This window comes from Lepidochelys kempii, chromosome 13, assembly GCF_965140265.1.
Source record: "Lepidochelys kempii isolate rLepKem1 chromosome 13, rLepKem1.hap2, whole genome shotgun sequence".
Classification (NCBI taxonomy): domain Eukaryota; kingdom Metazoa; phylum Chordata; order Testudines; family Cheloniidae; genus Lepidochelys; species Lepidochelys kempii.
This window is the reverse complement of record NC_133268.1, coordinates 6020094-6033878: the sequence shown is the minus strand read 5'-3', so window position 1 is coordinate 6033878 and position 13785 is coordinate 6020094. Positions and strand designations below refer to the sequence as shown.

The following is a 13785-nucleotide window of genomic DNA, read 5'->3' as shown; positions in this document are numbered from 1 at the left end:
ACATAGTGTACATATAGGTTTCTATTTAAGAAATAATTCACACAGCTTCCAAAAATTCAGTGTTCAAAACAGGTATGCATGGGCACAGACACACACGCTGGCATGCAAAATTAGTATCTGAGTTCCATGTGCAAATTGGTACTTGTGCATACACTCATGCTAGAACAGTAAAATGCTGATTTGTGTGGGTGTGGAATCATGCACCTGTTTTCTTCTTTGAAAATTGAGCTCCAAGTGCCATAAAATCATGTCCTTTAAATACCATGCCAATGCATACGCCTGACTCATAATAAAAATCAATCCATTTTGTATGTCATCTATATGTTGTATACATGTAGATTCCCTTTGAGAAAACATGCAGGAACATTTTGTCTCGGCCACTATGCCTCAAAGCAGCCAAAGGACTTTCCATGTGAAGAAAGAACTTTGGGATCCTTGGATAAGATAAATAATAGAGGTGTAAACTATTATTTGTGAGAATTATGTATTATGAATACTAATTATAGATCAAATTCTAAACACATTACTTGTTTGTTACTCAGCCAAAATTCATTCCCTCAAAACTCCCCTTGAGCTTAATAGATATATCTTTGGATTTTATACCCTGGGCTTTCCTTTGGTTTCAGAAACAGCATCCCATTTTTTACTATAATTCATAAATAAACAATACAAGACCACCACACTGCACACCTTGATGAGCAGTTATTCGCATGAGTTCTCCCATTACTTTTAATAGAACAGTTCATATGGATAACTGTTCTTCAGCGTCAGTAAGATATTCATATTCTGATCATGAAATAAGTCAGCAAAAACTGCACAGGCTGGCTTGTATCTGGAATCGCTCCTCCCCCATGACCCCTAAAATCTCCACTGCTTATAGTTTCACTTACCACGTCAATGAGTTGCGCGATGGACAATCCGAAATGGACGAGGACCACGTCCGAAATGTTGGCTACAGGTCGGGACCACTTGTTATAGCCCGAGAAGAGTTTCTTCAGGAGTCTCTCCTCTGCATGGGCTCGGGTTTCCACATGGCTGCACACTGCAGGGAAAGTGTGAGACATGAAAGTGTGAAATGTCTGTAAGTTAGGAAGACCAGAGCAGAGATATTTGGGGAGGAGAGAGAGGGGGGGAAGTGCTTCATCTTCTTCTCTCCTTGAATAGGCCCTAGCCCTTCTGTTCTTTGGCAGACAGACTATGATGCAAGTCTTACTTATATATGTACAGCACCTAGATACCATGGTGATGGACACATTAAAAATGCAGACAGGTAGAGGAGGAAAGGAATATAGGTGGGCATGACATGGCAATGACATACCAGTGACAGGACACCACCTTTCAGCATGTACAATGGCATGGTTAGTTCATAATGTAGCATGGAACAGCATCTAGGAACTGTCTTGTGGGAGGTGGAGATTGTTAAAAAGCATTTGAAATAGACTGCCTGTCCTGTCCTCCTGTTAAATTGTTTCTGCCTCTTTGAGGATGCCAAGCAGCCCCCTGCTTGAACAGCTGGGAGAATATTAGCAAGCTTCAGGCTTTGAACCATGGAGTGAAAGGGCCACTTGCTCTGGACAGGACAAGAAGAGGTTTTCAGGGGGGAAATAGGACCAGGACATCAGATCGGGTGTGTGTGTGTGAAAGAGAGAGAGAGTCTGTGATTATGGAGATTAAACATCAAAAATGACCACCATCAGACCAAATGTCAACCCCCTGAGCAAAGCAAGAATTTCCTGGTCCAGTAACTCCGGGGTCACTCTTGGCGACAACAGCTGTGCAGAAACAAAAGGCGAACAGGGTCTGGGGCGGGGAATTAGCTCAAGAGCACAGTCCCCCTCACGCATGACGGGAAAGGCTGGAGGCTGCAGAGAGTAGTTCCCCGTTCACTCGGGAGTCGCTGTTGGTTATTAAAAATTAAAGCCCAGCATCGCGGGGGGCAGCTGCCAGGAAACGTCTCTGCTCCCTGCTGAATGCGCACAAAGGCGCGGGACGCAGGGGGAGGATCTGGGGAGAATGGGGTGTGGGGGAGAGCAGGACTCGGGCGTTTAAATCCCTAGTGGGGGTTAACCCTTTCCCACCCAAGAAGCAGAAAATCAACACAAAGCAAGACAGGATCATGCAAGTGTGTGTGTGTGTGTGTGTGAGGGCCGGGGGTGGGTCCTCGAGGGATCTAATGGAAAGGAGCAGGTGGTTTTTTTTTGGGGGGGGGGTGTATTCCTTGCTTGCAATAGGACAATCTCCAGCCAGAGCTGGGGATGCTGGCTGGGGTGAGGAAATTGACCAAGGTCGCAGGGAAACCTGCTCTGAAACTTACCAGGGAAGACGTTCGCCCAAAGGAAGAGGAGAAGGTTTTCTTTAGAAACTAGGAAGCCCATCGCGGAGCGGAGCTCAGTTTCTAGACTGCAAAGTCTCCCTTGGCATCAACTTTTCTTCTCTGAGTCTCTGGATCTTCCAGCGTCATTCCCTCAGACTCCTTCCCCCCCCCCCCCCCACACCAGTTTCTTGGAGGGGATGGTCGGTTTATTTGCCTCCTTTTGCTCACAGCAATTTCCAGCACTTTCTTTTGTGAGTCTGTCTCTTTCCTAGGACGCAAATCCGCGCAGATACTTGAAGGGGTTCACAGGTGCTGCTGCGAGCTCTATTTTTAACGAGACAGCCGCCTTTGGTTTTCTCCTCCTCCCTTTCTCTGGAGGACAGGGGTTGGTTTGCTTGCTTCGTTTGTTTGCTGCCCGATTTTCATAGCAGAGCTCCTGCAGTTTCCCCCCTTTGTTTTTTCTTTGCTCAGATTGGTCGCTGCTGATGGTCCATGCAAGCCAGTGAAAGCCCTTGGCAGAACAGAGGGAGATAGTACAGTATGTTTGCATATTTAATCCACTTGGACCTGCCCACCTCCTGTCTAAAGAAGGGGGAGGAGAGAATCCGTGTACTTCAGCAAACAGGCTGCAGGAAAGGAAGACTTTTAGAATGGGGGGTGAGTCTCAAAGGCCAGGGCTCCAGACTGGAAGGGAATTTGGTTCAACTGCAGTCTTTATGGTGCCTGAACACCAATATAGATCTGAATGGAGCAGGCCCCAGATCTCCAGTTAATTATTATTCATTATCCCATTAAAATTAAATTTTCATCAGAAGTTCTTTACACTCTATTTATTTTGAAAGCAATAGGGAAAGTAAAGTGACTGTGGACATTTTTGGCCTGGACTTTTATTCCTTGCATAGTTATATTATTATCATTGTTCAGCAAGAGACCCATTGTGCTAGATGCTGCACAAACATTCAGTTAAAAAAGACAGTCCCTATCCCAGACAACATCCTAATCAAGACTGTGTGTAAGGGGCTCACTTGAATACAACTTTATGCTGCAAACTGTCCTGCTGAAGTCAATGGTGCTACTTATGGAGTAATGGATTATCTGCTGTGAGTAAAGGAGTTGCAATCTTGCCCTAAACCAACTCACGACTTCTAATGATTTCAGTGGTGTACACCAGAATGCAGAACTGCGTCCTTTCTGTTTCACTTTAAAGCTTGCCCCTGCTATGATGTTATGATTACTTCCACAAGGATAGGAAATGGATTGTACTTGCAAGTGTAGTAATTACTTCCATGCTGTAAAGTTAATCAAAGTCTGTTCTAATCATAAATCCATAGTTTATATATATATATCTATAATAGAGTTTCCTTTCTCCCAAAGCATCTCAGGTGCTTTTTAATGAAATACATAACAAAAATAATATCTAGGTCTTTTATAGCATTGGATTATGTGACTGACAACAGGTAGGTTTAAAGCAACCCAAGACATTAAATCTACTCTAAAAGCATGAGTAAAATCAATGTGCAGTGCCAAACTTCTCTTCTCTTCTCTTTTATACTTCGCCCATCACACTGGGGCATCCGAACACTATGTGTTTCTTCAGACGGGGGCTAATTCCATGTGCCTCCTCTGGCAATAATATATGCAAAGAAAGAAGTGAGAGAAAATTACAGAATGGAATGTTCCAACACTGCATTGTACATTACTTATTATTACTTCTCCAGGATCAGGTTAATACTCAAAGAACCTGGCCAAAGATTCTGGCTTGCTACGCATGATACTTCCTGAATGTCCAGTGTTTTGGAGCACTAAGCACCAGTCTTCCCCATTGGCAGCCACAGAAATGAATGACCACACCCTCACAGGATCAGACCTTGAGAAAGCCAAGAAAACTCTGTGACATGCGCCCTTAGCCAGCCGGTGCCCTCCTTAATGGAAATGTAGTCATTAGTCTATGAAGCAGCCGTAATTCCCCAACATCTCCTTCTGGACTAAGTTGCCCACATTAGAGAAAGTCAACAAGTGTCTATAATATTGACACCTGATTCTGAGCACTCCACTGTTTCCTTGTAAATTCCTCCAGACAATCAGACACAGTCATTTATCCCTTTGGAGAAATTCAAAACTCCTTTATTTTACCCGGAAATCGCATCATGCTTTCCTCTAGTGTCTAGGGGAAAGGGTGGGTAGATCTTAATCCCATACCTAGGTAAAAGTTTATTTTCTTTCTATCACCTAGATACCTATCTGGGCCCCATACCCATATTATCTGAGCAGCTTAGAAACATTATTGAATTTATCTCCACAACACATTTGTGAGACAAGGAAATATTATCTCCATTTCATAGATGGGGAGTGGAGGCACAAAGAAATGTCAGTGATTTGTCCAGGGTCACGTAGAAGTTTGTGGTAGAGGCAAGCACTGATCTCAGGTCTCCTGAGTCCCAGTTCTGTGCATTAACCAGGAGACCAGACTTCCTTGTATCACATGAGTCTTTTGAATCTGAAGAGATCTGTGCAGGTTTCACTGCAATTTCCTTTCACATGTGGCTTTAAATTGAAATTCTTGTTGCGTCTGGGTGTGCAAGGTTCATACACACAAGTAAACAGGGAAGTCATTGATTTCAATAGGTTTAGAGCTTCAACCAGCAGATACCAAATACTACAGGTCTCTTCAAATTCCCATGTGAGGGAAAAATGGGACACTAGAGGTGTAGGCCAAGATTTTTAAAAGAGGCCAGATTTTTAGAAGTTGGGTACTTACCACTATCAGAAAATCATGCTGTTTAAGTTGTTGGTGGTATTATTAATATGAATATTTATTATGTATTTATTTGTATTACTGCAGTGCGGGTGAGCCCAAATCATTGACCAAGTCCCCATTGTGCTAGCTGCTATATAAGAGCAGAACGAAAAGATGGTCCCTGCCCCAAGGAGCTTACAATCTAAGTATGAGACAAGAGACCACAGATGAAGACAGAGAGAAGGTACAAGGAAGCAATGAGATTATATTGGTGAGAGGCAGGAGTTGGACACTGAGAACTCGAGGCATCTAATTCACAAGTCACTTCTGAAAATCTTGTCCATAAGTGATAGTCTCCTTGGCGACAGGACTTTGAAGCTGATTCAAACTACTGTAGAAATACTCCATCCATCTCCAACATGTCACAGTCCACGCTGCTTAGCTATGGAGCAAGCTAGCAAGTACAGCCTTTGGGTTAACCCTATAAATAATTTTGATTAAAAATGGATTTCCGTCTTGCAGAGATCAATCACACCTCATCATTTCCTATAAGTGAAGGGTTTATTCCCCTTCTCTCCCGCCCTGTTTTTATATGATGTGGGGGAGGGAGTATATTTTACAAATATTTCTGCACTTTGAAGTGACCTTATTTAATCTCACCGCCAATTCCTTTCTGCCTCATTGGGCCATAACAAAATTTCCATAAGCTCCGGTATGTATTTGAAAGACAAAGTTTTCTGCTGGAACATGTACAAGAAACTCAGCATACCTGGGACAAACTATGCACCTTTAAAATAATGGTTTTAAATGAATTTCAATTGAAAAATGGTAAAGATCCCACCTACGGCCTGATTCTAGTCTAATCCAAGGATGTGAGACTGAGACTGATGTTATTAATATCTTTATTTGTTTGAAAAGAATTTAGACCATCATGCAGATCATCTGGGCCTCCCACATGTACGGCCAGCTGGACTGACACTGAAGCTATTTGGGGTTAGGAGCCTTGCCAAAGGTAATTGAAACAGCATTTTCCCCCTAGATTTTAATAATCTCAGACTTGAGCTGTGAGCTGGGTGGCACAAGTGATATACAAGCAGCCAAACCGTAATGTCTTTGTTGATTTACTAGAATGTATTGAATAACAAGGATGTATTTAATCTTTAGGACTCATTAATTTCAAAAACGGAATGTATCTACTCTGAACATGCCTGTTCTTTGCGTGGGCAGATCCTATTATAAGAACATGGGATGTGCCATACTTCATTAGACCACTGATCTGGTCGAAATTAGTCTGGTACCTTGCCCCACTCAATAGTGGCCAAACATTAGCACTTAGCAAATTGTATAACGCTACGTGGGGAGAAAAAACATATTTCCTGCTCTCTGCAGCTGATCATTTCACTCTGAAGCATGAGATTTGATTTACTCTCATCGCTTGGCCTTCAAAAAAGTATCTATGATGCAGGGGGACGGGGGGAGAAATCTTAGCAAGTACAAGCATCCTGGCTACCCAGATTTCTCAGGGAGTTAGAAGAACATTGACACTTGGCCTTGTAAAAAGAAAAGGAGCACTTGTGGCACCTTAGGGACTAACAAATTTATTTGAGCATAAACTTTCGTGAGCTACAGCTCACTTCATCTGAAGCTCAGGCATGTGGGTACCTACTGCTGCTGGATTCCTGGCTGTGAGTGATTGCTCATTCATCTTCAGCTTCTCCCTCCCTCTTTCTCCTTCTCCTTCCATGTCCAGGGTCTCATCTTGCCCAGTTTTTCCTATACAATGTTTCTGAAACGTGTCCCTTCTTCAGCAGCCAGCTGCCACAATACTAGGTGTTACCCTGGTTATTTCCTACCTCTTTTACTGAAAACTCGCCCTTCCTGCCCTCCTGTTCTTCACTCCACCCAAAATGCAACTGCCAATGTAATTTTCTTCTCCCATCAGTTTGACTAGGATCCCTTTTCCTGAACTATTACTCTTCCAAATCAATATTACACATTTGAACAGAGCTGGCTGGAAAAAGTGAATTACTTTTCATGGGACATTTTGAAAAAAAAATAGTATTTTTCTTGAAATTCCCCATAAAAATATAATATCAGGTTGTCATCAAATATCAGAGACCAAAAGTGAAAAATGTCCAGTTTCTCTAAAATGCTTTCTTATTTAAACACTGGTTGTCTGTAAAAATGTTCCATTTTCAGAAAATAAAAACCCTCAGGTTTCAGAGTAGCAGCCGTGTTAGTCTGTATTCGCAAAAAGAACAGGAGGACTTGTGGCACCTTAGAGACTAACAAATTATTTGCGCATAAGCTTTCGTGAGCTACGGCTCAATGCATCCGATGAAGTGAGCTGCAGCTCACGAAAGCTTATGCTCAAATAAATTTGTTAGTCTGTGAGGTGCCACAGGTCCTCCTGTTCTTTTTTAAAAACCCTCAGAAATTTACTGAAAATGAAACTGGAAAATGAAAATTTCCTCAGAAAAAAGAATTTCACAGAAAAAGAAAAAAAAATTCCCCTAATTTTCTGGGGTTTGTTTTCTGGCTTTTCATTGAAACACTAGAAAATAGCAATCAAAATAGAAAATGTTTACGAAAATTTTCATTTGGGTCAAAAATGCCATTTTTTTAAAAAACAGTTTTGATGGCAATTTTTGACCTGGTCTACATTCACGTCTTCAGCCCCCCACTGTCATTGATACAGTCTGTATGAATCTATATGGAGAACAAATATTTACTCTTCAACCTAGCAGAGAAAGGAATAACACGATCCAATGGCTAGAAGTTGAAGCTAGACAAATTCTAGCTGGAAATAAGGTATTAATTTTAATCGTGAGAGTAATTAACCATTGGAACAATTTACCAAGGGTCATGGTGGATTCTCCATCACTGACAATTTTTAAATGAAGATTGGATGTTTTTTCTAAAAGATCTGCTCTCAGAATTATTTTGGGGCAGTTCTGTGGTCTGTTATATGGGAGGTCAGACTAGAGGATCATAACTGACCTGGCCTTGGAATCTATGGATCTCTGCCCTCTGTCTCCACTAAACACCCTCTCATTGAGGGAGCCCCTGTGTCTCTCTTGCTCTCTCTTGCCTTTGTGCCATGCTCCATGCCCTTCATCATGCCTGGAGCAATGTTAGCATGGGCAAGGCTCCCTCACACTTCTCCTTCAGAAAGCCCCTTTCAGCCCACCCTGTTCTATGATGAAGATTAAGTCTAGTTATAAAGACCACTTGTCACTCCATTTCTGCACTGTGTTGCCCTGCAATCGTTGTTCTCCTTCAGTACAGCTTTCCTCTTGGAAAGCACCATGTGAGCGCTCTACAAAGAACACCTACAAGAACAATGAGCACTGTAGCTGTGGCTACTTAGGGAGAGATCCTACAGGCCTGGAGGGGCAGAAGACACCAAACAAAAAGGAAGAGCTGCAGTTCTGTTTCAGAGAGTTGGCGGGGGAATTCTCCCAGGCCAAGCTGCTAGCTGCTCCCCATTTCTCTCAGAGGCATATCCCCATGCCACACAACCACTTGCGCTTAGAACCCAGAATACTCCTGCTCAGGTTCCTTCTTCTAATCCCTTCTCCAAGCCTCCTTTTTGAAGGCAGTTTCTCAGCTATGGGGTGGATTTTCAAAGCCACCAAGGGCAGAGGCTCCCCACTCCCACTGAAAGTCTAGGAGGGTCGGGTGCTTAACCCCCTGCCCCAATAATCTCATGTAGTAACAAAACACATGCACACAGGCTTCCGATGTAACCCTCAAGGGACTGCACAATTTGATTGTGTCTGCTTTTCTGTTCCCTGCTTTGCTGTTGTTTCCTGCTCTCATCTCAGCCTGCATTGTGAGCTCTCCAGGGCAAGGCCTCCATCTGTATCTATTTAGTAAAGCATTGTGCATATCTTTGGTGTTACACAAGTAATAATATTCCCTCTATGCAAAGTCTGTTTACTTGGACTTCGCACAAGGGAAGTTTGGAAAACATTCTCCTGGAGTTCAAAGCCTTTTTCCCTAAAGAGCCGGTTTTCTTTCTTTTGCTCCCTTCATTCTTTCCTGACAAAGATTTATCTTCCACAGCAACTGACTGCTTTGTCACCAGCAAAGGATTCTGATTTCAGGTGAGGAATAAGCAGCAGGAAACAAAACCAACACTTAAGGGATGGAGATCCTCGTTCAATGCAAATGTGCGGAGACATAAGTGATGAGGGGAGTGGACTGTGGGTGCAGAATGGTTTCTAAGCAGAGTGGGTGCCACTCCTCATCTGGGTGACAATCAGAAGCGTACTGTTGACCTCACTAGAGTGCCGTTGATTTACACCAGCTGAGAATCTGGCTCAGTATTTCTCTGTGTGGCCACAAGGTATTGGTGGATCTTGAAGGATATTCCCAATAGAATCAAACATCGTCCCAGGGTGATGGGCTCCCAGCAGAAGAGGCTTTTGTATAGAAGTAAAAATAGCTGTGTTGAAATGACTTGGCTTTATTTCTATTACTCCAGAACAGCTGGGTATTTGTCCCCAGTGGAAGGTGAAACACCAGTGTGGAGCCCAGAGCCTAACTGTCTTCCTCAGTTTTCACTCCGCCCTTACCCAGAAGAACTGCCATTGACTTCAGAGAGGGCTCCCTGACCCAGAACTGAGAACAATCAAAGAGCCAGATCACCTTGGCCTGTGGAAATACCCAGGGGAGGGGATCTGGGAGGAGCAGAAGACCTCTGGGAGGAGTCCCTTGTGGAGCATCCCCCACATCATTCTGTAAGGGATGGAGGAGTGGGGCTGGGGGTTAGCCCTGAACCCTGTGAGTCCCAGGAGGTAGGAGCCTTAGGGCTCCCTGACAGTGCCGTGCCAATGGCATCACACTACCAGTGCCTTCCCTGGCTGTGCTGGTCCATAGATGGGGGTGTTTTCCTGCAGCAAAGGTCACGGAGCACGTTCATGGCAGTCCCTGGTGTGCAGGGGTGGGTGAGGAAGAAAGGGATCATGTGGGTCCTTCCAGCTCCACCCCCAACCTACCCTGACCTGACTCAGCCTGAGGCCCATGACTACCCATGCAGCACAACCCCGAAGAGAGTTGGTCCACGGGTTCCCAGGAAGGGGGCAGATGTAGCTAACCCCCAGTGGGAACTGACCTCATGTGGGAGGGATGAGGAGATTATGGCTGTGCCCTAAGCAAATATTAACAATTGGGGGAGGATGCTGTGGGTTTGAGCAAGTGTCTTCTTATCATGTAGCCTTGCATCAGTAATGCGTTGTCTGTAGTTCTGGCTTAGAACAGTGGTTTTCAACCTTTGGTCCACGGAGCCCTAGGGTTCACAGACGACGTCTAAGATTTCCAAGGGGTCTGCACCGCCATTCAAACTTGTTAGAGGTCTGCAAATGAAAAAAAGTTTGAAAACCACTGGCTTAGAAAACTCACATGACATGTGATTAAGCCACTCAGAATGCATAATATTCACGAGGAATGGTGATTTTTCAAGGAATGGTGATTTTTTTTTCCCTGAGTGGCTGGAATTTCATCCATTTCATTTTTATCCCTTATTATATACTGAAACATTTTCATTACAAGGATCAGTGTCTAAGGCCAATGACAGCAACACAGCTGTAAAACAACAGATTTCAGTGTCTGCTTTGAGAAACCAAGTTTTCATTGGTGAATAATAGTCAGCGATCCAGCAATAGGACGGCCTGGCACCAATTCCATCTGATATCATTCATAGGATGCCACTGTATATGCACTGAAGCTTTTTATATATATCGTCGTCATATTCTCATCATGCCCATAGAGCTCCATCGTATTATTTCCCTTTAATAATTGCTGTAATTATGCCCATCTCATTCTTGGCTTCCAGAAGAAGCTGCCAGTGCCCTTTGAGATCACAAAGAGTGTGAACTGAATTTCTTCCAAAGCTGCGTTCGCTCCAGCATCATGCCAGCTATGAAAGATGCAGGGAGAATTTTCAGCTGATCCAGCAGCAGCAGTCAAGATAAAGATCATTTATCCTCCGGCTAAAGGTCTAGTTTTCACTGCCCTTTCCCGCTTGTTAAAGTACGATTGAAATATTTTGTACCTTGCTCTCTTTTTAGGGACAAACACCAGGGAGGATGTTTGCAGCTAAGTGACTGGGGTAGCGGGACAGCACTCAGCCGTCAAGCAAGAGATTGACACCTGTTGCAGCAAGAAAGGGAAGGGCTGATAGTTCGGGGAAAGGAACAAAAGGATTGACATGGGTCTTAAAATGTAGAGGAGTTAATCTCTGTGCTTGTGTTTGTGTGAGTGCTTGTGACAAGGTTATAGCCACACTAAATGATTTGCCCCTCTCTTTATTTCTTATCAGTACAGTTTTCATTGCAATGATCATGTGATTAACATAATGCTTTCAGCGCTTGTGAAACTGACCATCTCTTAGTGAAGGCTCTCAGCCATGCCCAGTGCAAGCGGGTGTCCTCGCCGGCTTCTTCCAGGCAGCTCTGCCACTGCGCCACAGTCCTGACCTACAGCAGCCCGTGCAGTCCCAGTCCTGGGAGCATGTGAACGATTATGAAATATGTGACAGATGTGTGGAGAGAATAAATATACAGGCCACACTAGGGCAAGATCACTAACTCTCCCTCTGTCCGTGAGCTGATTAGGATTCGAATCTAAGTGTGGGGGCCCTAGTGCATTCGCCTATTGTTCTGCCTTACAATCTGGTAAATTATTAAGGGTGCTCAGCACCTTGCAGGATTAGGCCCTGTAATAAAGTTCTGAGATCGGCACATTGTATTTACAGCTCTCCAGGGGTCAAGTGCCACCAGGAAGTGGGAGGAGACGGAATGCCTCCCGGCACGGCAGCCACTTTACACAACACGGCACAAACCATCTTTAAGGCTACGAGAAGCTTAATATAACAAATGAGACAAACCTCAAAGTCTTATTTGTAAATGCCAGATATTATTATAAAGGGGGGGGGGAGAGAACAAGGGAGGCAGCTTTATCTTCCCCTGGGATCTAAGCTGACGGATTTTAAATTAGAGAACAGAAACTCTCTAGACAAGTTTGTTCTCCAAGGATATCTTTGGTTTCATTGCTCGGCTTTGTAGATCTAAATTGCGTGTCCTTCCCAACCGAAGGGCAAATGCTGCCCAATTTATTCACTGATGAAATCTGGAGTTGATGGATTGACACAGTCCATCATCTTCACTCCCTGGTAATCAGTACTTAGCCACAGGCTCCATCTACACTACAAATACAATCTTGCCAGGGAGCCTGACGGCAAATTGTAGTGTAGGCAGTTCTTTAACGATATTGCATAACTAAGTTAAAGCCCAAGTCTTAAGCACGTATATGAAACATTATTTGTATTCCAGTAGGCCCAAAGGGCCCAGCCACCATCGTGCTGGGTGCTATTAGGGTGACAAGATAGCAAGGGTGAAAAATCAGGATGGGGGTAAGGAATAATAGGGCCCCATAGAAGATAAACCCCCTAATATTGGACATCTGGTCACGCTCGGTTCTATACTTTCTAGAGCTGGTCTGAACATTTTGTTGTTGTTGAAATCTGCCAATTAGTTGAAATTGCAGCGTTCCACAAAGACACGTCAATTGCAGTGAAATTCCACTGGAAACAAGGCAGGGCGTGAGTCCGGGCCTGCAGCGCCTCAACAGCTGGAGCTCCCAGGGTTCCCAGCTCCTGGGTCCATTTTGCCGAGGCTATCACAATGGTCATTTTCATTCCAAATCAGAACAAAAAAACAAATTTCCAAATCTTCCATGGGATGCACTGAGCGTTCCCTGCCCAGCTCGTCTATTTACACATAGTGAGAGGGAATCCCTGATCTGATGAGCTCACCGTCTCAACGGGGGGGGGGGGGGGAACTGGGAGGGGAACAGCAGCAAGAGGAGGAAGAGTGGCCTGCCCATGGGCAGGTCAATGGCCGAACCAGGAGTAGAACAGAGGACCCCTGACTCCCATTTCAAATGCCCTAACCACTAGTCTTCACTATCGCCCATCAACGTGGTTAAGTTATGATTATGCTACAATGTAGTCTTTTATAACCAGGATAGGGGACAAGTATGATGCAAACCAGCTCTCTGATATGGTTTTACTGCCTTATCAAACCCGGTCAAAAAGAATCACGGCCAGTGGGAGCTGCAATCGGCCGAAGCTGTGGACGCTGCAGGTAAACAAACCATCCCGGCCCACCAGCGGCTTTCCCTGATGGGCCACATGCCAAAGGTTGCGGATCCCTGGTCTACACCGTCCGTGGTAGCAAACCTCCCAGCCCAGCTTGACTCCCCTCCCTAAGCTTCAGAGCCGGAGCTCCAGCCCGAGCCGCAACATCAAAGCAGTGTCTACACAGCTATTTTGAGAGCACTGATGTGAGCCCTGCAAGCCCGAGTCTGTTGACCAGAGCAGGGAGGCTTGCTGCTGCGGGCTGTGTTGATGTACCCTAAACACCTCCATTTCACATGGGCTTTAGAGGGTGCAATCAGTGCAAACATCAACTAAAAAAGAATTAGAGGCCAGGGCTCAAAATATGACCAGAAGTACTTTGCTTGGCTAAACAGCTAGAAACTTCTGAGTGTCAAACCTTTACTGCAGTAGGGTGGCAAGTGGCTGGCCGTCTTTGACACTGGGTTCCTATATTACTTGAGCAACAAACAATGATACTTTTTAGCAGCTCATTTGCCTCTGGCAGTCAATTCCAAAATGCAGGATTCAGAGGCTTGGTCTAAATAAACCCCTGAAAGTCTGATTTTCCCA

The 13785-nt window shown here is 44.5% G+C and overlaps 1 protein-coding gene across 3 annotated transcripts in view; it reads right to left on the bottom strand.

Moving 5' to 3' along the window:
* Window positions 1-2832, bottom strand: part of CHRNA4 (cholinergic receptor nicotinic alpha 4 subunit) — a 32521-nt gene extending 29689 nt beyond the window's left edge. For 2 of the 3 annotated variants that reach the window (XM_073309051.1, XM_073309052.1), the window contains exons 1-2: window positions 2315-2832; window positions 891-1042 (exon numbers count right to left, since the gene is read on the bottom strand). In XM_073309051.1, the coding sequence (XP_073165152.1) occupies window positions 891-1042; window positions 2315-2375 (213 nt within the window). In that variant the 5' untranslated portion in view covers window positions 2376-2832. Of the gene's footprint in view, window positions 1-890; window positions 1043-2314 lie in introns of those variants that run through there. The other variant, XM_073309053.1, reaches the window with a different exon arrangement.
* Between the last annotated feature and the right edge of the window lie 10953 nt (window positions 2833-13785).